Genomic DNA, 23363 nt, shown 5'->3' on the forward strand with positions numbered 1-23363 from the left:
AGGCCACAGATGCCACTAAGCATCCTTCTGTGCACAGGACAAGCCCACAACAAAGAATGATCCATCCAAAATGTCAATCGGGCCAAGCTGGAGAAACCCTGCTACAGAGGATTCTGTTTGCCTCATGTAAGAGTAACAGGATCCTTCCTGTCTCTGAAATGCCGGCATTTCCTCAAGTAAACCTTTCATGTTCAGTGTTGGCCAGAGTACCAAAGAGGAACAAGAACTGTGGTTTCTTCCAGGCCACACAACAGGATACATGAGCACCTTTTGTGTTTGTGCACTTAGTTAACATATGTCTGGATATGACAGAATCTGGTCTGAGACTTCGTTATACCTTGGTAGTGTCGTTGCCTGGGGGTAGTCACCCTCACCTTCCTCAGAAATATTACAGGCAGCTATGGTCACCTAGGAAAAAATCCAAGGGCTAAGAAGTCCAGAGTCAGGGTCAGGTAGGCTCACACCACTGACTACTGCCCAGGTTCCACACTAAGCATATAGAGCCCCCACTCCTGGAACAAAGAAAATAAGTGGAGGCAGCAGATGTAAAGCAGGGTCCCACCCACTAACTGCCTGGGCAAATCACTCTTCATTTTTTAGCTTTCATTTTTCTGAGGAAAACTAAATCCTCATATTTTCTGCATCAGTGAGCTTCATTTAGCACAGATAAGGTAACGGTATGATGTTAGGACATCAGAAAAAGCTCATGCCCACGTGATAGCCATTTTGACCAAATTGTCTGCTTGGAAGAGGCTAGGTAAGAAATAAAGGTGTCCAGCAGAGAATCTTCATATTTGCATATCTTTGCCTAAATGTTTCTGCCAGGCTCCACCTGTTACCACCCATCTCAGCACAACTCTTGTAACTGCGCTGGTCTACCTGAATCTGGGCATGTGAAGAAGTCAGGCTGTCTGGGAAGAGGGCCTCCCAGACTCTCCTCAAGGCACCCATACTTCCCGCCTGCAGGTCCATGAAAATCCTCTGCTCCCGCCTGGCTCCCCAGCCCTGAGCCCAGAGCCTGGCACACAGTAGGTATGCAGTAGATGTTGAACTGCCCTCCACTCCTCACCTGATATGCAGCAGTAGCCGCACTCCAGATGAAGCCCTTGGGAAACTGTCCATATAGAAACTCGTCTTCCTTGGACAGCGGCATGCCGTTGTTGGTGATTACCTCCCTGTAGTATCTGGCAGAGGCTCTTGCTGTGCGAGGCCTATTCACGTTATTGAAATCAACATGGTGCAATCCAAACTTGACTGTGTAGCCATTCAGCCACTCAAAGTTGTCCATCAGAGACCATGCAGCATATCCTCGAATGTCGACACCGTCAAGCCTGTAGGCTGGGAACATTCCAGAGGGAGCAGAGGAGAGCTTTACACATGGAGGGGCGGGATCCCAAGAAGCCCAGCCACAGTCTGGCTCCTCGGTTCATGTAGTCCTCAACCATCAACCTGTACACACAGTAACGAGTGCCCTAAAAGGCAGATCACCTTCTCTCTTTCTTGTTGTGAACACTGATGCCCCCATAGCAAGTACTAATGACTGATCTTTGCAAAAGCAAATTGTTTTGCTGGGGTAAAGGGACATCTCTGAAATTCAAGAATCTCAACCCACTTTAGAAATTAAACAAAGAAATGTGAATTAGAGAAGAGTTTATTGCTCTGGGTTGCATGGGACCCACAGGAATATAAGCTCCATGTCAGCAGAAAATTATTTGTATTGTTCACTGCTATGTCCCCAGCACTTAGGATAGAACTTGTCACATAGTAGTTGCTCAATAATGAATGAATGGACCTGTGAAAATACTCTTGTGGGACTCTGTGTGTACACTTGGGGAGATGAACAAGCCTTTTTTTTTTCAGAATCCCAAAGGCATATGTAACCCCAGAAAGGGAAAGAATTACGGAATCAGGGTATGAAAGAGAGACTTGTTAATGGTTTGTTATCCACTCTGTCAAACCATTTCAGGCACATGACATATGGATACTGGAAGATTTTGTAAGGGGGACATGAACCCTCACATACCTTTCAAAGCTTCATTGATATAGGTTTTGTGGTAAAATATCCTATTGGTATCTTCCAGGTCAGGCTCGGTCAGCCCTGCTCCATTTTCAGTGATGTAAATAGGGATGTCACCATACTCTTCCTTGATCCAGTTGAGCAGTCTTCGCATCCCCCAGGATGCAGCTCTGTTTAGTGCTGTGGAAGGCCAGGAGGTGTCCTCCTTCTGGGTCATCTCCTGGTCGTCTTCGTAGGAGGGTGGGTTTAAGCTGGGTGTTGCATACTGCACAATTCTGGAGGAGTAGGTGTTGAGGCAGAACACATCGGCCGTAGCCCTGATGTATCTCTTCTCTTCCTCAGTGAAGCTGGGCAGGCGGGAGGTGGCTAAGTGCTGTAGTTCACTCCTGTTCCCCACTTTCCACTTCATGGCATCAGGATAGTCTCCATTTCGGAAAATGGGGTGGGCAAACCAGCCCAGTGAGAACTGCAGCATTCGGTCAGCTGCCTCCACGTCCCTGAGGACCCCTGGTGACTCGGGCTCTGCCCAGTGTGTACTGAGGCTCAAAGAGATGACCCCCTTCTGCTCTTGCCTGTATTTCTCATCATAAGTGTGATAGACTGTGGCATGAGCTTTGAGGATTGCATGGCCAATCCTGTAAGGTGCCCAGCCTGGGTCCTTCACATTTGGGGGAAAATCCCCTGAGCCATACCCCATCCATGCCTGGTACGTGGGCTCATTAAAAGTCATCCAGAACTTAACTCTGTCACCAAAGGTTTGGAAACAAAAGTCTGCATAGCTGTTAAATAACTCAATCAAGGAAGGATTCTCCCAGCCTCCAATATCCTGGAGGGCCTGGGGCAGGTCCCAGTGGAACAGTGTCACCATGGGAGAGATGTTGCTTGCCACCAAGCCATCGATCAGCCTGTTGTAATAATCAACACCATGTGTGTTGACAGAACTGTTTCTCCCAGTTGGGAAAATCCGAGACCAGGCGATGGAGAAGCGATAGGCCTTCACCTTTAAACCTCGAAGCATATTCAGATCAGCATCCAGTTGGTGATAGCTGTCACAGGCTACATCTCCAGTGGCATTGTCTTTCACGTTGCTCCCTGGTGTGTGGGTATAGTTATCCCAGATGCTGGGGCCTTTGCCGTCAGCATCCCAAGCTCCTTCAATCTGATAGGCTGATGAGGACACCCCCCACAGAAAGTCATCCCGGAATGTGCCGTGGTAGAACAAGTCCCTTTCAAATTTGGGCTGGTTGGAGAACTTTTCCCAAACTACTTTAGCCTTGGAGGGCACCTCGGACGGAAAATTGAAGGCTCTGATTTTCCGAGGAACGTTTGCTACACTGGGTGATGGCAGTCTTTTTACTACCTTGGTAAGGAAACCGTTCTTTTCGATCATGCTGGTGAAAAAGTAGGCAGATTTCCTGGGGGTCCTTGGCCTGCTGCTGTCCTTGAAGTTGATATGGTACAGCCCAAACCTCTGGCTGTACCCAGAGGGGCCTTCGAAGCCATCGATGAGGGAACGAGCGATGTAGGATCGAACATCCACCGAGTCCTCTTTGACAGCTGTGGAGAAAAACAACATTGGGATTGGTTTAAAGTCTCTCTTACTAGTGTTGCTTTTTAATTATTTTTAACTTAGAGATGTTTATTTGGGGTTTGTTAGGACTACAGCCCAGGAGACACATATTCAAGAAGCACCTGAATTGTGTTCTGCTACAAAATAGGGGGAGGCTTGTAAAGACAAACCCTGCAAGGTTGCATAAATTGTTTGTCAAGAATTAGGACTGGAGCTGGCAGGAAGTAAGGGTACTTGTTAAGCAAGGATTGATTGGGATCTGAAATGATTACATAGTTGCAAAGGGGCTGATGTTGCTTTTTAAAGATTTTCCTTTTGACATAAAAATTTTGGGGGTGACTTGGATTACCCTCAAAATATTAACCCTTTTTCTTCCTCATAAAGCATAAAAGGAAAAGCCACAAACCCCTGACAACATGTCAGGCCATAAATCTCAATCCAAAGGCACATCCTGCCTTAAAATAAATAAAAAAGAAAATATGCCCTGTCTGCTAGAATCAGAACTTGGTTTAATGCAAAATATAAAATACATAATATAATAAAATACAATATAAAGTATATAAATCATTTTCTTAAAAAGAGTGCTTTTGTTTTTTTCTTATTGTAGCAATATTGACATAAAATAATCACACACTCCTTTTTAAGAGAAATAAAGCCTAAAGAAATGTATTTCCTTATACAATAGCTTAAAAGGTGGTCCCCAAAAAGTTAGATCCAAATCCTAAACCCTGATGCCAGTGAACATAGCCTTATTTGGGAAAAGGGTTTTCACAGATGCAATTAAATTAAGGATCTCAAAACGAGATTGTCCTGGATTAACCAGGTGGGCACTAAATCCAATGACAATCGTCTTCATAAAAGACATAGAGGAGAAGACCATGTGAAGATGAAGGCAGAGATTGGAGTGATGCAACCACAGCCAAGGAAGGCATGAAGCCACAGAAGCTGGAAGAGGCAAGGAAAGATTCTCCTTTGGAGCCTTTGGATGGAGAATATCCCTGGTGACACCTTGATTTTGAACTTCTGGCCTTCAGAACTGTGAGAGAATTAAAAATGGTCCAATGAGTCAATCAAGAATCAAAGCAATGGCTGTGCATGATTGTATTAAGAGGCAGGTAACGTTGCTCATTCACTCAGTAAATAATTTAGTAAGCACCTACTTTGTCCCAGGCTGTGTTAGGCTCTGGGATCATAAAGATGAATAAAGCCTCATAGGTATGGGGTAGAGTGAAGAGCTGAGCCAGGAACAGAAAGGCCTATGGTTCCACTCACTGGATGTTTAATCATCATCATTTAATCTCTCAGAGCAATTCACAGTTGTCCATGAAGATAATATCTGTTTCTATTTACTGCACAAGGCGGTTTCAAGGATCACTTGAAATAATGTCTTAAAGGGATTCCTTGATGCTGAGAAGAGTACATGCGAAGTGTAAGAGGGTGTCTAACCTCACAAATAGTAATCCTAGAGTAGGCCTCCACTCCTCACTGCAGTGCCCAGGGCACACACCACACTTACTAACTTTTTCTCTTTGAATCTAGACAAGGCCTTGAAATCTAAACTTAGCCCTCTAGGCAGACAACTAGCCACTATCAAATGATTAGGACAGACATATAAGATAAAATCTATTTGCTGCTATTCTTTACTTGGAACAAAAAGATACATAAAACAGTATGCTAGGTAAAAATGAGACTGTAGATATGTATTAAGCGGTTCAAAGTGAATGAAGGGAATGTACATTTTATAGCCAGTTAAAGGACATGAAGATCAATGTGGCTGGAGCAACGAGGGCAGATCTAACGGGCTAGAGTCCTATCCTAAGCATCCTCATGCCATCCTGTAAAGCCATCATCACCCTATACAGCACTTTTCTGTCTGGGTCCCTCTGTAGCCTGAGTCCCCTCTGGGAAAAGATGGTGTTTGTTCCATATTGTACTTCTACTCTCTTGTACAATGTCTGGCATGCAATGGGCATTCAATAAACTTATGAAATAAATGCATTAAAAGATGATAAGGCTTAATGAATGAATAGGACTCAGATGGGCAGAGTGAGGAAGAGGGCATTCTAGGGAATAGGAATATAAAAACAAAAACCCGAAGCCTCTGAGGGAGACAGGAGGCTGATGTGAAGGACTCACGCTATTACTACCAACAGTACTTTTTGGCTTCATTTCCTTGGGAAATCATCTTTGTCCTATAAAACAAAACTCTGAAGACTTGATGAAGAACCCATGTTCCAATCACTAGCATATCTATGTTCCTACCCTTCAGCACTTCGTTGATGTACTGGTTGAAGTAGTTGACTCTCAAGGAATCATTGAAGAGATCTTCACTTTCCCCTATGGGCATGCCATTCCCAGCCAGGTAGATTGGAACTTTCCCTCTTGTGTATTCCAAGGATACAAACTGCAGCAGCCTCCTTATACCCCAGGGCACCACACGAATCCAAGGGGATGCAGTCTGGGGCCATGAAGGGTCCACGTGTTGGGAGAAGCCTCCGATGGTATCATAGCTGGGGATGCAGGTATCTTGTTGAGTCTTGCTGATGAGGCGAGATGTGTAATGGGACAGACCCAGGAAATCAGCAGAGCCTTTCAGGAGCTGCTTCTCTGCCTCAGTAAACTCAGGAAGCTGGGCCACAGGACTGGGGCACTGTTTGTTCAGCTCTTGGATCTGGGCCCTCAGGGCTGCTGGGTAGTCTCCGTCCACAAAGATGGGGTGTGCAAACCAGCCTAGCATGAATTGCAGGAAGCGTTCTGAAGCTCTCAGGTCCTCGGGCCTCTCTGGGGACAGGGGTTCTGCCCAGTCTGAATTCAGTACAATGCCTACACGCCCCTGCTGCTGTGGGCGATGGTGGCTGTTGTAGTGGTGCCAAGCTCTGGCATGAGCCTTGAGAACCAAGTGAGTCACCTTATGAGGAAGAAAGAATGAAAAACAGGTCTTAGTGACAACAACAGCTCCACAAGCCATTAACAAGTCAACAATAATGTCAGCAAGTTAACACCAAGGTCAATAATGGTAGCAAGTTAATAACAGTAGTAAGGCTGACAATGTCAACATCAATAACATCAACACTAATATCAACAATGTCATCAAGTCACCAGCAAATTAACACCAATGTCAACAAATCAATAGAACATCAACAAGTCAACAACACCAACAAGATGTTAAGATGATGATGCTAACAATGTAAACAAGGTGACAACATGGGCAATGTTGACATCAAAAACAATATCAATACCAGTGCCAGCAACATCAACAATGTGGACAATAGCTTCAACAAGTCAACAGCAACAATGTCAACAACGTCCACAACACTGTCAACAAGTCAACACCACCATCACCAGGTCAATAGCAACAGCATCACAACCACATTAACAATAACAGCTGTTAATGACTTCTCTCATGTGATCCTCACTTATGTGGCAAGTGCAATCATTATCATGATACAGATGAGGAACACAAGATTTCAGAGAGGAGGAGAACACAGATAGTCTGACCTCAGGCCTGCTATTCTGCCTTTGTCCTCAGTAAGTTCTTATTGACTAACTAGTCAACAACCAACTGGCAGCGGGAATCATTTTAGTTAACACACAAAGGAGAGGACAATTCTTTCTAACCTATCTGTTATCTTTTCTAGTTAATGAAATCCAGGAAGAGAAACCACAACCAGGATCTGTTTGTAGACTTAACTCATGTCTTATAAAAGTCAACATCTCTCCTTGGTGGAGCACCATGAGAAACTGGGCAAAAGTAGGGTGTCTGGAGTAAAACAAGCCAAGATTTAAATCTTGACTCTGTCAGTAACATGCTCAGTAAACTCAAACCATCTTGTCTCTCAACCGCAGCTTCATTGTCTGCAGGAAGTGGGTAATTACGGATCCATCTAAAAGGATTAAATCTGATTGTGTACATAGAGCACAGAGCAGAATCTTGGAGTGTAGGAGGGGGCTTGCTACCACTTAGCTCCCTTTCTTTTCCCTTCTATCATCTGAAGATGACACCTATGTTTGAAAAATTTCATACAAAATATTTCCCAGGAAGAGAATTCCTGACTGCTTCTTGTGTCCCATATGTTAGTCCTTAACTGGCTCCTAACCTCCAAGAGCAACCTGCGCTCCTTTCCAAAAAGCTGGAACACTTTCCTTCTGAGCTCATCAGTGTCAGACAAGGTGCTAAGTGGAGTACTAGACAACCATAAACAATCACCATGACCATGTAATCACGTGGAAAAGGGTTAACGACATGCCAAGTGAAAAATGGGCACTAGGGTGATAATGTGTCAGTGCAGATTCACTGATCGTAACAAATGTGCCACACAGGTGGGGGATGTCAATAATGGGAGAGGTTATGCATGTGTTGGGGTGTGGAGTAAATGGGAAATCTCAATATCTTCTGTTCAATTTTTCTGTGAACCTGAAACTACTCAAAAAAAATCAAGTCTATTAAAAAACAAGGGCACTAAACTGAGTGCACACAGTGACAGCAGCATGAATGCAAGGAAGCCACGACTGGAAGGAAATACTGGTAGATTTATGAGAGAGATCTTTTCTTTGAAATTTGCCTTAAGAGTATTATTTTCTACTTACAAATAAAAGCAAGAATTAAAAGAGATTAGTGAGGTGGACTTTGTCATCAAAGTCTCCAGAAAAATCTCAGGAGCCACAGTTATAGGGATAAGAAGCCTATGGAGAAAAGGTTGGGATGAGCTTTACAACAAGGAGACAAACAGAAATGTTCAAACCTTCTATTTTCAGAAGTGTTCTCCCTCTCCTTGAGTAAGATCACTTGCTGAACAACAGCAGAATACAGCCTTGACTTAAGGGCTATAGTTTGGCATTTCATTGAGTCATTTATTCATAGCATCCCAGCTCACTCTAATTGAGAGTATTTTGAATTGTTCTCTAATTTTCTAATGTGTGTATCATCTCCCTCAAAAGGTTCTGATGTCTTGAGGGCACTTAACATCTAGCCTGCAGCACAGTGAATACTCATTTCAAAACAGAAGCAAACCCAAAAGGTAGCAGGGCAAAGCCAGACTAACATGTCTGTCCTGAAGAATGTTGCCAGGGAAGCTGGTAGGCTTTCTGGGAGATTTTGAATAAAAAGAAAAATGATGGAAAGGACCCATATCAAGCCATTTAAAATATTGTCTTCGGAAGTTAGAACACTTCCTCACACCATACATTTAAGTCTTTAGGCCATTTTGAGTATATTTTTGTGTAAGACAAGACACTATAAACCTCATAGAAGAAAACATAGGAAAAACATCTCTGACATAAATCTTAGCAATGTTCTCCTAGGGTAGTCTACCAAGACAATAGAAATAAAAGCAAAAATAAACAAATGGGACCTAATTAAACTTATAAGTTTTTGCACAACAAAAAAGGAAACTATAAACAAAAAGACAGCCAATGGAATGGAAGAAAATATTTGCAAATGATGTGACTGACAAGGGCTTAATTTCCAGAATATACAAACAGCTCATACAACTCAATAACAAAAAAGCAAACAACCTAATCAAAAAAATGGGCAGAAGACCTACGCAGATATTTCTCCAGTGAACACATACAGATGGCCAATAGGCACATGAAAAGATGCTCGATATTGCTAATTATCCAAGAAATGCAAATCAAAATTACAATGAGGTATCATCTCACACCAGTCAGAATGGCCATCATTAAAAAGTTCACAAAGGATAAATGCTGGAGAAGGTGTGAAGAAAAGGGAATCCTCCTACACTGCTGGTAGGAATGTAGTTTTGTGCAGCCATTATGGGAAACACTATGGAGATTCCTTAAAAAACTAAAAACAGACTTACCCTATGATCCAGCAAACCCACTTCTGGGCATATATGGGGAGAAAATTCTAATTTGAAAAGATACATGTATCCCATAGCAGCACTATTTACAACAGCCAAGACATGGAAGTAACCTAACTGTCCATCAGCAGATGATTGGATAAAGAAGTTGTGATATATGTATGCAATGGAATACTACTCAGCCATAAAACAGAATAAAATAATGCCATTTGCAGCATATGGATAGACCTGGAGATTGTCATATTAAGTGAAGCCAGAAAGAGAAAGAAAAATAACATATGATATCACTTAAATGCGAAATCTAAAAAAATGACACAAGGGAACTTACTTACAAAAAAGAAAAAGAGTCACAGATATAGAAAACAAACTGATGGTTACTGGGGGGAAAGGAGGTATGGAGGGATAAATTGGGAGTTTGGGATATGGAGATACTAACTACTGTATAGAAAATAGATAGACAATAAGTTCCTCCTGTATAACATAGGGAACTATATTTAATACCTTATAATAGCCTATAATGAAAAAGAATATAAAAAGTAATATATATATATGTATAGCTGAATCAGTAGGCTGCACACCAGAAATTAACACAACATTGTAAGCTGACTGTACTTCAATAAAAAAATTTTTTTAAAATATTGTCTTCAGGATATACATCCCATCTTGTTGAAGTAATACTCTGAGGAAAAACCACCTTTTCCCCTCCCAATTTTCCCATCTCTCAGCCAGTGTGTTGAAGGGTAGAGCTGGTCCCTGGCCTGAAATCAATCAATGCCCCATGGTTCCCTAGCCTAGACCTCCTGATTGGTTCAGGGATGGGCATGTGACCCACGCAGAGACCAGGAGCACAGGGAGACTTTTGCTGGGAATGCCAGAACATAGGCAACCTGACTTTTCTGATTTCTGCTGGTCTTAAAATATGAGAGAAGGACTGTGGCCATCTGGCTACCAGGTAGGCCAAGAATAAAGCCAATGAGGGGAAAAGGAAAAGAAGTAAATTTGGGTCCTGGTAACATCATCTGCGGTCTGATTAAGCTCCACTCTGATCAGCTAAAGCCGACTTCAATTTCCTGAACTCAGAAATTCCCTCCTTGCTTAAGTCAGTTTGGGTTGGGTTTTCTGTCACTTGCAATTAAGAGTCCTGACATGGAAAACTTGCTTTGGAGTCAAGTAGACTTGGGCTCAAATGTTGGCTTCAAACTGCTGACCCACTAGCTACGTCATCATGACCAAATTGTTTCTTCTCCGGAGCCCCAATTTCCTCATCTATCAGAGCCGTTCTGAGGATGTAGTAACAATTTGTGAAGTGCCAGCATAGTGTTTGGATAAATAAGGTAATTGGCAATTTATGGTTACTTCCATCTCTCTGATTTCCTCTAAAGAAAAAAAAGGAAAGATTTGCTGATGGTAAGGTAAAATAATGGTCTGCCAACCAACTGTCCTTTCTCCTCCAGGAAGCAGGAACTGCAAGGATGGGACGTACCTTAAAAGAGGCCACCCCTGGGTCAGAGATGCCCGGCGCGTGTTGGCCAGTGCCGTAGCCTGCATAGCTCATCACCCACGGCTCGTGGAAGGTCACCCACAGCTTCACACGGTCCCCAAAAGTGGAGAAGCAGAAGGCCGCATAGTCCAGGAAGGCGTCCACCACACTATCATTCTGCCACCCGCCTCGATCCTGCAGGCCCTGAGGCAGGTCCCAGTGGAACAGTGTGGCCATGGGCTCGATGTGTGAGTCCAGCAGGCTGTCAATTAGCTTGTTGTAGTAAGTGACGCCCTGGAGGTTGGGGCTGTGCCCCTGCCCGGTGGGGAAGATGCGGGACCAGGAGATGGAGAACTTGTAGACCTGGGCCCGGAGGCCTCGAAGCAGGGCAACGTCGGTGTCCACCTTGTGGTAACTGTCACTGGTCACCTCTGGCGTTGCTTGGCCCTTGGCAGTGTTCTGGTGCTTGAAACTGTCCCAGACGCTTGCCCCTCTTCCATCCTCAGCCCAGCCTCCTTCCACATTAAAGGCTCCTGTGGAGACGCCCCAGAGAAAGTCTTCAGGGAAAACATCCTGCAGGAAAGCATCCCTTTCTGCCTTGGACTGGTCAGCAAACATTCCCCAGACTCTCTGATAAGCTGAGTGGGGTGGCGAGGAGTCTCCTGCTGTCTCCACGTCTAGCTCCAGGGCAGTCTGAAGGGCCAGGCTGTCAATCAGAGAACAAGACCTGCCATGGGAGTGAAGTGACATAAAGGGACATAATAAGTGATGACTCTGAGTTACAAATGCCCCCAGAATGATGAATAGCAAACACGTAAAACCAGTAACCATTCCAGAAGCACTGAGTCAAAAGCCATATCCCCAAAGCCACGGGCAGAAAGTGGCTGGTAGATGGTAAAATGATTATTACCCCTTCTTAGGTGAGTTATTATCACCCTGCATGAGTGAGAATACTGTACCAACGCTACTGTTCTCTGTATTAGGTCACCCCTGAATACTGTCTTCAGCTCAGATGAAACTTTTTCTTCTTATGTATATTTATAAAACACAACTAATAGTAATATCTTCATTTATTGAGTTTTTTCATTCTGTGTTGCCACTGCGATAAAAATGTATGTACATTATCTCATTTAATTTTCAAAATAAATGTATGAGATAGGTATTACATGATTTACCTTCATCCTACAGAGGAGGAAACTGAGACTTAAAGAAACGAGTAACTTCTGGGCATTAGGGGCCAGCAGCTATTTCCCAACTGGCACAGAAGTATTTCAATAACTGAACTACTGGTATCGCTCTACTTACGTTACCAGTTAATTATCAACCATGGCTACACCTCCTTTCTTCTTCATGCTGCCTGGGTCATGGCCATAATGGTAGGAGCTCAAGCATCCATCCGGGACAATGAGGTAGAAGTTTTATTAAGGATGACAAAGCAACAAGATAGGACCCTGGATTCCTGATGATTTTACCCACTCTAGACTGTCCATCTCCAGGTTTTATTTATGTCAACAAACTTACATCGTGCGTTTTTTTTTTTTAAATGAGAACTTCTCCTTGATCACAGAGCTTGTAAATGGTAGAGCACAAAGTCTGTGCTTTTAACCAGATACCACTACATATGTGTGTAGATGTGTAGACATTTATATGCATACATGTGTTATGTTTTATTTCGGAAATTAATGTATCTGAAATAAACTTAACAGAAATAAGTACAGCTGAAATAAAACATAACATAAAAATGCTAGTCTCATACACAATGAAGTCTGGTATATTCTATTTAATTCTAGTCTATTTCTCTCCTTCTCTCTTCTTCCTTCCTCCCGCCCTTCCATGTTTATTGCTTTGTCTGAGTTCTGTCCTGCAGGCTGGAAAGCACTGTATAACATGTTAGCAGTTACACCAGCAGAGGGCAACCTTGAGGAGGGGTGGGTAGAGGTGGGTGTGTTTGGTCTGGAGAAAAGAACACACATGGGCAGAGGGGGTGCAGTACAAGAGCGTCTCCCTGTCTCAGGGCCATCATATGGAGAGGGGATGACACTTGTACAAGGTTGGCCCAGAGCGCAGAACTGGTAGAAATGATAGGGACGCTGCAGAAAGAACTCCCTCCCATGGAAGTGGAGCCAGGGTCTTCTAAACCTAAGCTCCTCCTGTTTTATGAAGCATCAGCTCATCTACATTTGCTAGAAAAGTAGTGACCTATGGTTGTGGATTATCCAAAACAGATGCATGACTCTGAGCACAACAGGGACACAGGGGGTGCTCACTCAGCTGCTCTGACTCAATCCTCTGACTATAACTGTCCTCCTGGCTTGGATGAAAAGAGAAATAAACAAACTGCCCCTGGATAAAACAGAACTTGTCACACAGGTCTTGGAGTCCTGGGATCACCTAGCTTGGGAAGAGATTTAGCATAGGAAGCCTCAGTCTCTACGCCCAGCCTTCCAGGTACCCCTCGCCCCCTATCCTAAGCTGCCTCAGAGAAGCCCAGATAATGCTTTTTTTCTCCTTTCTCTATATCTCTACCACACTCTGGTGCCAGAGTCATTGGTGGGCCTCTCTGTCACACCTCTGAGGTCTAAAATTCTCCAATGAGAAAACATTGTCAGTTCTCTCAGAATGCCCCTCTACCTGCCCCCACACCCTGCAGGTTCTCCATCAACATTCACCTGAGTGAGGACCCCAAGCTGTCAGTTTAACAGTAGCCAGTGCTGGACCTTTCCTTCAGGTGATGTACCACGAAGCCAGGGTGTTAGAGAGGAAACCCTGGAGCTGGTGTTTCACATCATCTTGTGGTTTTGTAGTCACTGTGTTCTCCAGGTGCCCCTTTTATTATGATCTCTTAAGTTTTATTTTCTCAAGACACAGCCCAGTTGATTCCAAGGGTGGTCAGGGAGCAGTTCTGACCTACCTACCCATCACACTGTTCATACTCCCAGCACAAAGCCTGACATGTAGCAGCTACTTGTGGTTTGGTGACCTGAACTGCTGATTTGAAGGGAGTTGAGAGAACTGAACAATAGAAGCGGACACGGTTGAAGACAGCCAAGTGCTGGGAGAGGAAAAGTACAAAGAGGTGGTTGCAACTGAAGTTTATGATCTTGGACCAAGCTGTGCTAGAAATGTCTGAGGTGAGCTCTAGCTGAAGGTCTGGGAAGTCAAATGACTGCCCCTGTCCTTGGTCCTTCCTTGATGCACAATGTGTGACAGTAAGGCGTGTAACACACCCCCATGGAGTGCTAAGAGTTCTGGGAAACTCCCTGCATTGGCTTCCATATCATTCTTTTCTCACTCACTCGAAAAGTACATTGGAACATGATGGCATGAGACTGATATAGTTGTGGGGATGACCTCAAATCTGCTCTTACTTTTTTTGCTATGTCACAGATTTTGGTACTTTAGTCTTGTGCTAAGATATTATTTGTAACCCTGCAATAATTTAAAACCTTGTCCTGAGAAACTGCTGGTTAGGCTTCTGCCCTGCTGCACAGCTGGTTTTCCTATCTACACTGTCCCCTCATGGGGAAGATGTTTCACATTTCCTGTGAGAAAATGTACAGACAACTCACCTTACTTACTCAGATCTTATAACTTCAGGGATGGGCAGATCTATCCTTAACCCAGCCGGCTCTTCCACAATTTTATGCTGTCTCCAGCAAGATCTTAACCTGGAAGGCAGGTGTTCAAACACCAGTTCTGCTAGTTGTGTGCATTTGGGTGAACTAGAGGAGACTGAATGACTGGTGAGAATGTCAGTACCGCATGGGGCTCAGAGATGGTGCTCCCTGCTTTCTCTCTGAGCCTTCATCCCTCATCTCTAGACTGGCCACAATGAACTTACTGGCCCGAGAGGTGAATGACAACAGTCCTTTAAGATTACACAAATGAAAGTACAATAGAGTATTCTGCAAATATCAGTCATTAATAGTTCTACAGGAAATCTAACATTACCTTTTCTTGGAACTTGATGAACAGCTCAGGAATGTATTAATATCAAACCCAATGGTGTGCACTTGGTTATTACTTATGGCTGTAAGAGAAGAAGTTTAATTCACTCTACTTGAAGCCCAACCAACAACATGCATGACTGCCATGAACAATTTTCCTCACTTATACGCCACACTCCAACTCCAAGCAATGGTTCCAAGCCTCTCTGGAAGATTCCATGGGCTAAGGATTTAAGGAGGTCAGAAGTGATTTCTCCTTGCTAAGAGCAATGGTTCTCAGCTTCCACACGCAACAGCATCACCTGCAGAACTTGTTAAACACAGACTGCTAGGCCCACTCCAAATTTTTTGATCTGCTTCTGATCAGAGTTTCTGATCTCAGGTGGGCTCTAGAATGTGAATGTCTGACAAACTCCCAGGTGAGGTTATGCCTGTCTGGAAACCAAACATAGAGAACAATTGATTGAGAAGAACTCAAACATCAGAAGGGGGTGGAATTTTTTTTTTATGGTAGTAAACTACACATAAACATAAAATTGACCATTTTAACCACTTAGAAAGGGATGAAATTTAAGAACAGAAGTTGTTATACCATCAAAGATGAGTCAGGGGGAGTCTTATTAAGTGGCATCCATGAACATGGTTCATGAGGTCTGTGAAGCCTGCTCAGCAAGATTACAGGGGGTAGAAAGGGGACTACCAAGTTCTCCCATATTCTGATCTTACAAGAAGACTGGACTGGATACCAAGGCACCTAGGAGCATGCCCCTTAGCCCTTTCCTGCAGTGTCCCTGAGGCTTTAGTGGACCCCCCAACTTTCCCTTAACTGGACTGGACCAGGAGCAATCTCCTGATGTACAGGCCACCAATCAGACTCATTCTCAAGAATGTGAACTAAGAGACACTGAGGAGATGGTTCATGAGTTGTGGGTCCTATACTCAAAGGTTTTGATCAGGTAACGGGGAAATAACAAAAGTAAGGTAGCTGGGGGGAGACAGGCAGCCCTGCCAAGGGGGCAGAGATGAGAGACCTTAAAGGGAGGGGTAATGAAAGGGGACAAACAGGCACAGAGCAGTTGCCAAGTTTACATCCGACATCTGAGGCCTGATGGTTTTAATTTCCATAAGCACAAGGCATCCTTAGTGTCCTTGTACAGAACCTCTTTCCTTTCTTGGGTCAATGGGAGTTAAAGGACCAACAATAAGAAGGCAATGGACACTAAACCCACCTGGGGTGGGCTCTCAGACTAGCCCTACTCGGTTTGTTCCTCCCATTGGAACCCCAGAATTTCAAGATAGCTATCCCACAGGCCAGTGCACCAAATGTCACTCCCAGCTTCTCCAGTGACGGTGTGCTCACCTTCGAGAAGGCTAAAGAGCATTTCTGCTGGGTTCTCCCTCGTGGAGAGGCAGTCCTGGAGCTTCAGGCTGAAGATGAAAGCTTTCACTTTTGGCTCAATAGTCTGAAAATGATATAGGTCAATGAGTGAACTGAAGCTATCTCGAGTAAGTTTTTTGTTAATAGGGACAGATTTTCAAGATGAGAATCCACAACACTCAATCTGTTTTTGGAAATGACCGCTAGCTATCTCAGTAAGTAAAGGGAGCCAACTCTAGATTTTGAGGGAGAAAAACCTACACTTTTCAACAACATAGGCCACTCTTCCCATCGACCCCCACCAAAGGGACAGGTTCATCTGTGCCATCATCTCAGGCTACAAGGCACCTCCTAGACCCAGGCACAGCATTACAACCAGGAACAGTGCAGCCTGCTCATGTCAGGGGCCCTGATCAGGAAGTTTGATCAGATGCCACTGTCACGATGTTTATGAATGTCTAGGGTTTGCTTCAAAAAAATTGGTTTGGGAAGGGGAAGGTAGGGTATAGACGATACAGGATCAGCTACTAGTTGATTGCTTTTGAAGCTGGGGATGGCTTCATTATACTTTCCTTTCTACATTTGGGCATGTCTGACATTTTCCATAAAAAAATTTAAAAGATGCTATCTTCATTGAAGTTGAAGCAGGTGTAATTTTTCTCCCATTTCTAGCCATCTCAGTGTCAAAAGAAACATTGTTTGGCTGACATGTTGTTTGACTTCACTTAGTTATCTTTTTGGGGAAGTTGGATTTGGTCATTTTTCCTACACTAACTTTTTCCTCCTCTGAGTAGCTAAAGGCCACTGAGAAATACCAATAGCAACTACTAAAAAAGGGGCCAGCCAGTTTATTTTCTCAGAGCTGCCTGTGACAATGAGATTCCCTAAGCTATGAGAAACCGAGTATCCCTCAAGACCAGTTAGAGGATCTGTGACCCACAGAGCCTTGTTCTTTCCCTGTGCTGGGTCAATGAAGAAGAGTCCAGTTTCTAAGGAAACTGAGGGTTTTCTCCTTCTTGAAATACCAATCTTCAGTGGGGTGGCTTGTGATATCACAAGACCGGAGAGCTGAAGGGGCCCTCTGCTGAGTGGGGAATTCCCTGGTGAGCAGAGCCTCTTCGGATAAGGGAATGTGGAATCCCCACATACACCTCCTGCAGGGTTCAAAACCTCAGATGTGCTGTGGCTCCTCAGGCCCTAAGACACCTGTGTGCCGGGAGAGCAGTAGCTGAGGCTCACAGAGTGGTATGCAGGTGCTTTTGGGAGAATGGACAGATTATGAGAGCTGGCTTGTGAAAGTAAATATTTACATGACCACCATCCAAGAAATGTCTTTTTAAACCTCAGAATCAATGCTGGATTTTTGATTCTCAGTAGCTTTCTACACAAGAGAGAAGAGGATTCATGTAAATATTTACCTTAACAAGCCAACCCTCATTATTCTTTCCAGGGGAGACTGTCTAATCTCCCAGTGTTCTCTAGCAATGCTTTCTGTGGAACATCTCCCCAAATGCAACTCTGTAAGTCTACGGACTCTCGGTAGAAGTTCAGTTTACACATCAGCTGAAGCCTAATATGCTCTCAGAAACTTTTGCCATTCATCATCAATATGGAAAATGGCTCAAATTACCTCCAATTTACTCAGCTTCTGCAATAAACTTGCTTCACTTTGGCATGCATAAGACACATCAAGAGAGAGGAAGTCGACTGCATCCTGGAAGTAAGTAAATAAGGTCAGCAGACCACAAGCAATTTCAAGACAAAGAACTGCTCCCAAGTATTCTTCGTTCTTTCTCCCCTTACTACTAAATGGAATACTCCAAAGTGGGATTTTCCAAGGGAAAAGCAGGATGAGGAAAAGCTGGGGACAAAGTGAGAATCTGTGTGGGGTGTGCCTATATATTGCGGGGAATACTTCATGTACATACTTAGCAAAGTGCTTGGAACACAGGAAGTGCTCAGAAAAATGCGTATGATTGAATGAATGAGCGAATGCATGAAGTACTGTATGCCAGAAATGGTGAGTTTCCACAAAGTGGGTGAGCACTTAGGAAAGGAGTCAGAGGCCAGAACTGCCCTGGGCAGCATCCCCCTCATGGCCCTTCCACTTTTCAGGACTGAGTCAGTGAAACCCTTAGCCACCCATAGGCCACCTAGTAATCTCTGTAGACCCTACTGGGGCTTGGATTTTTTTTAATTGAAGTATAGTCAATTATAATGTGTCAATTTCTGGTGTATAGCACAATGTCCCAGTCTTGCATGTACATACATTTTTTGTTTTCATATTTTTTCCATTAAAGGTTATTACAAAATATTGAGCATAGTTCCCTGTGCTATACAAAAGAAACTTTTAAAAAATCTATTTTTATGTATAGTGTTTTTTTTTTTCATTGTAGGCTATAGTTACTGGCTACTTTCAGGCCACAGTTGAAAGTCCACTCCAACTAGGCTAGGCTTGTACTATTATCCGAGAGCACAGCTCTCATGGTCCATGGACATCCCCACCCATGCTCCAATTAAGGACATATACCTCTACCCTGTCTCTGGCCTGCGTATACTCTAAAAACTACAGATTCAGAGTCTAAACATATACAGATACCATGGTGATTCCTTTCCTGCCCTTCTCAGCAAGCCATTTCTGTCCTTGACAAGACCAGATCATTGCTCGTCTTCTCCCACTCTGTTCCCTCGGGAGAAAAACCATGGATAATGGCATCTTCTGACGTCCCAGTGCACTGTGACCTTTGGTAACTGATCCTCCACTGGCTCCCTATGGCTTTCCCAATCAAGTTATCATTGGTGTTTACGAAACATTCCACCCACTTGCTCCCCTCTGCCCTCTCGGCTCTTGCTTTGTCAGTTCCACACAGCAAGTGGTTATTGATTTCATACTCCTCAAAGTCACTGTGCTGGGTACAGTGGGTAGAGATTCAGGTTTAAAGATGAGTAAGAGCCACAGACACTTACAACTTGATAGAGAGCGTTAGCAAATGTACCGATTACATGAAGAACAGGCAGAAAGAAGTGCTACAAGAAAAGTCCACACCAGTGGTCCTCAAATCTAGGTGGGGATTAGACTCACCTGGGAACTTGGGAGCCCTATGAAGACCCAGGGCTGTCCTTCCACATTAAGCCTTGGCTTCTGTGGTCTTTACTAGCTCTCCAGGTGATTCTGGTACACACTAAAGCTTGGAAACTGCTGGTCTAAACAGATAGCTAAGAGTTTCAAGCTGGGAGAGACCACAGCAGGTTGAGTGAGGGAGTATTATTAACAGAGGCCTTCTGATGGAAGACATATTCACATGGATTGTTGAAAGTGGGTAGAATTTTGTTGGAAGAGATTTGAGGAAGGCTAGGAGGATGGGAAGGAATTCAAGTGGGGAATGGAGGAAAGCAGACAGAAAGCATAACATACACATTGTGAACAAAAGGAGGTGATGCCAGAGAGAGAACAAGAGAGCCTGAGTTAGCAGCACTCTGGAAGGCCCTGAGGAATCTGCACCAATTTAGGGGAGTGTAGCTTCTCAGCAGGGAACTGAGCAAAACTCTGCTTTTGGAGGTGAGCCAGAAGCACTGCAGGGCAGCAACTGGGGCAGGGAGACCAGTTCAAAGGCTACTGCTTAACAAACATTTTCCAATAAGCACTTTTGTCTCCTAAGCTCGTTAACTGATAGCAGTTATTGCTCCTTGTAAATTAATTTAGATGGCATTCTGGCCATACAATCAGTCTGGGAGCTGGTCATTCAAAATCTTATCATGTCTGGACTTTAAATTTCTGGTTAATCTGAAGACTGAACCCTGACATATGGGGCCTCCATCATAGCACAGACACCAGGGGCAGCGTGATATCTGTACAGCACTGTCAATGCTGCCCAACTACAGAAATCAGTTGTTTTTTCTGAGGGCTTTCCACACAGCCCAGCAGTCAACTTCACAAGGGCCAAAGCTGTTTAATTCTCAGATGTTTTAATTTTTCTTTTTAAAATTATAGTTTAAAAGTTGTATTTAGAGGAGGTAGAAACCAGGAATGGCACTCTAGGGAGAACATTATTTGTTTCAAAAAAAACTTTACCCTAGTATCTGTTTTGCTGAAAACTGACCTCTCTTCTAATAAACTCTTTTACTAAAAAAAGCAAGCAGATGCATTTGACTTCTTTGTGTAGGCAAAAGCTGACACTTAACCAAGTGAGAGCTGGGGCTACAACAAATAAGATATTGTTTTAAAGTAATTACGAATCTAGAGAACATATAACACTCAGAAGAGGCATTGATAAGAATGTCAAGCCAACAGATAAAACTTCTGTCTTTTTTTAAAAATGAAAATCCCGACTTTCCTGAGAAGTTAAGGGTGCTATTTTTTCAGGCTATCGTCACCTTGGCAAGCGCAGATGTGGACGGTTCTAGCAGGAGCTCGGAGACCACTTCAGCTCGTAGGACCACAGAAAGCTTTCCCCCTGAAACGAACAAGAAGGGCTGCAGGTGAGACAGGAAGGAGGTTGTGACCACGGAAGCTGCTCCGGAACTCATTTCCTGTCGACCTTTCTATACCATGTTCAACAACTTTAAAAAGGATTTCTGAAGAAATCACTCACGTGATTTTACCTTAGCTGAAAGGCTTTAGAAAACAAGGTGGCTCAAAAAACTATCCCTTTAGAGGATATTTCATACAAATCAGGACCGTGAAGTGCACTTGTAAAGTCTTTTGAAGAATAAAAGCAGTTCCTTCCTCCAACCCCATGCAATGTGAAAGGCGGAAGAAAATTGCTTTCTGAGTTCCTAATAAGCCTTGGCCTCTGTGTGCTTTACAAGCTCTCCAGGTGATTCTGATACACACTAAAGCTTAGGAACCATTGGTTTAAACAAACAGCTAAGGGTTCCAAGTGGGGAGAGGCTTTTGAAAGTCAGGGTACTCTCAGGGGACTGCTGTTACCCAGCCTTATTTCCTGTACAAACGTTCATTCCACCCTAACCACACATTAAGGGGAACATGAAGGAAATATAAACATATGCAGCTTGTGCCCACTTGCTTTGACATTTGATCACTTAACAGTGGTGCTCAAGCTTGAGTGCATGAGAATCACCTGCCCTGCTTGTCAGCAAACTGGGGTGGGCCTAGGAACAAGTTCTTTTTAATAAGCTTCCTGGGTGCCTCTGATGCAGCGGTGCTCAGATCACAATTTGAAACATGCTGCTACCACCTTGGGATTCCTCAGTTGTTGGCAATGCCATCTAACTTTTTAGGCACGAGTCTTTATCTCCCACTGTACTGTCTGCTCTTTGAGGAGCAAAACTTAAACATTTTTCTAGTCCCTCCAAATAAATAGCAAGCTTGGGGCTTTGTGCATGGGAAGGTGCTCAGAGCTGTGCTTTGGAAACAGTAAATAACACGGAATAAAACCAGAGTTTGGGACTTAAGCTGTAAGACTATATGCCTGACTTCTCTCCTATATCCAAATTTTATATAGGAGAAAGATTTCCCCAGCCAATGACCCCACCACTAACAACCACTGCCAACTGCAAAAGTGCTTATTTTAATAAGTATAATGGAACTTTGAAATCCTCTAAGCAGTGAATATCACTCCAAGACATTTAATCCTCATTCTGATAAGATAACACTATTTTCCAGTTATTCAATGATTGTGCCCAGTGGAGCCATTTCATCTTCTATACATTTCCATCACGTCAGCACAAATTGAACATCTCAGCCTGTACTAAACATTTCAAAATGTACAATTTAGTTTACCTCTAGATCAATGACATGACACAAGAGTACAGTTAACCCCTAAGCACAATTGACTCACACATCACTTCTATTTGACTTTGCAAGCTGTTTTTAGAGTGAACAAATGAACCGGAAGTTCCAGAAATTCTCATATCATACAAAATAAACTCCCCTTGACAAAAAAAGAAAAAAAAACTTTCCAACCTGTTTCCAGTGCATGCACAAAAATACTTCTTAAAATAATGTAAAATGCAGATCACTCAAAATTAGATTTTCATTCTAATCTTGCAGTTCATGTTTTCTATGGACTGAAATAGGGGAGGTAATTGCTATAGCTTAAGATAATTTATCTTGTAATTCTTGCTGAATATGGTTAAAGGTTGGTGTTCTTGTCTACAGAACTCAACATCAGTATTGGCTGTGGGTTGAGAATTAACTGTTTCGAGCCCACGTAGAAAATCACTGCATAGCACTGTGTGAATTCATGTCCCTCACAGACACTACTAGATTTCACTAAATATAAGCTCAATTCTGTTTCTACCACAAAGGGAAGTTGCTACTCAAAAAAACCATTGCTGTTGTTCACACAAAATAGCCCCTTCCCATGCTCTCCTTTTTGCCCCAAGTGCTTCAATAAAAATAATCTGGCCAGTATTGAACTGACAGTGTCAATGCTTCAAGAGGTGGGTGGGGATTACTAATGTTGCCCTAGATTGTGTCCCAGTGTTGTGTAAGCGGAGGATGTTGTGTGCAACTCTACTCTTCCTGTGAGAGGGGTGTTCACTTTCCTGCCCTCGCTCCAAATCTGTCAAGAATATTCTTTTGTATCCTTCCCATGGCAGATCATTGAACACATCAATAGGAAGTTAAAAACACACATAAAGATTAGAAAAAAACTTTTCAAAAATTGAAGTTAAATACATATAACTTAAAATTTACCATTAAAAATTTAAGTGTACAGTTCAGTGGCTTTAATACATCCACATTGTTGTGCAACCATCACCACTATCCACCCTCAAAACTTTTCTAACATTTCAAACTGAAACTTTGTGTCCTTGAACAGTATCTCCCCATTCCTTCTCCTCCCAGCCTCTGGTAACCATTATTCTACTTTCTGTCTCTGTGAATTTGATTATTTTAGGTCCCTCATATAGGTGGAATCATACAATGTTTGTCCTTTTCTGCCTCACTTATTTCACTTAGCATAATGTCTTCTAGGTTCATCCATGTTATAACATATGTCAGAAATTCATTTCTTTTTAAAGATGAATAATATTCCATTGTATGTATATAGCACATTTTATCCATTCATCCTTGCATGGGCATTTGGATTATTTCCATGTATTGGCTATTGTGAATAATGCTGCTATGAAAATGGGTGTACAAATATCTGTTCAAGTCCCTGCTTTCAGTTGTTTTGGGTATATACC

The 23363-nt window shown here is 43.2% G+C and overlaps 1 protein-coding gene across 3 annotated transcripts in view; it reads right to left on the minus strand.

Annotated features, from left to right (window-relative positions):
* LCT (lactase) overlaps nt 1-23363 on the minus strand; it is a 53944-nt gene that overhangs the window by 21076 nt on the left and 9505 nt on the right. For all 3 annotated transcript variants that reach the window (XM_032479368.1, XM_032479369.1, XM_032479367.1), the window contains 8 exons: nt 20586-20665; nt 17842-17925; nt 16194-16296; nt 14838-14916; nt 10890-11613; nt 5850-6495; nt 2024-3574; nt 1070-1338 (listed from right to left, as the gene is read on the minus strand). In XM_032479368.1, coding sequence (XP_032335259.1) covers nt 1070-1338; nt 2024-3574; nt 5850-6495; nt 10890-11613; nt 14838-14916; nt 16194-16296; nt 17842-17925; nt 20586-20665 — 3536 coding nt within the window. The remainder of the gene's footprint in view (nt 1-1069; nt 1339-2023; nt 3575-5849; nt 6496-10889; nt 11614-14837; nt 14917-16193; nt 16297-17841; nt 17926-20585; nt 20666-23363) is intronic.

Source organism: Camelus ferus, chromosome 5 (genome assembly GCF_009834535.1).
Source record: "Camelus ferus isolate YT-003-E chromosome 5, BCGSAC_Cfer_1.0, whole genome shotgun sequence".
NCBI classification, from domain to species: domain Eukaryota; kingdom Metazoa; phylum Chordata; class Mammalia; order Artiodactyla; family Camelidae; genus Camelus; species Camelus ferus.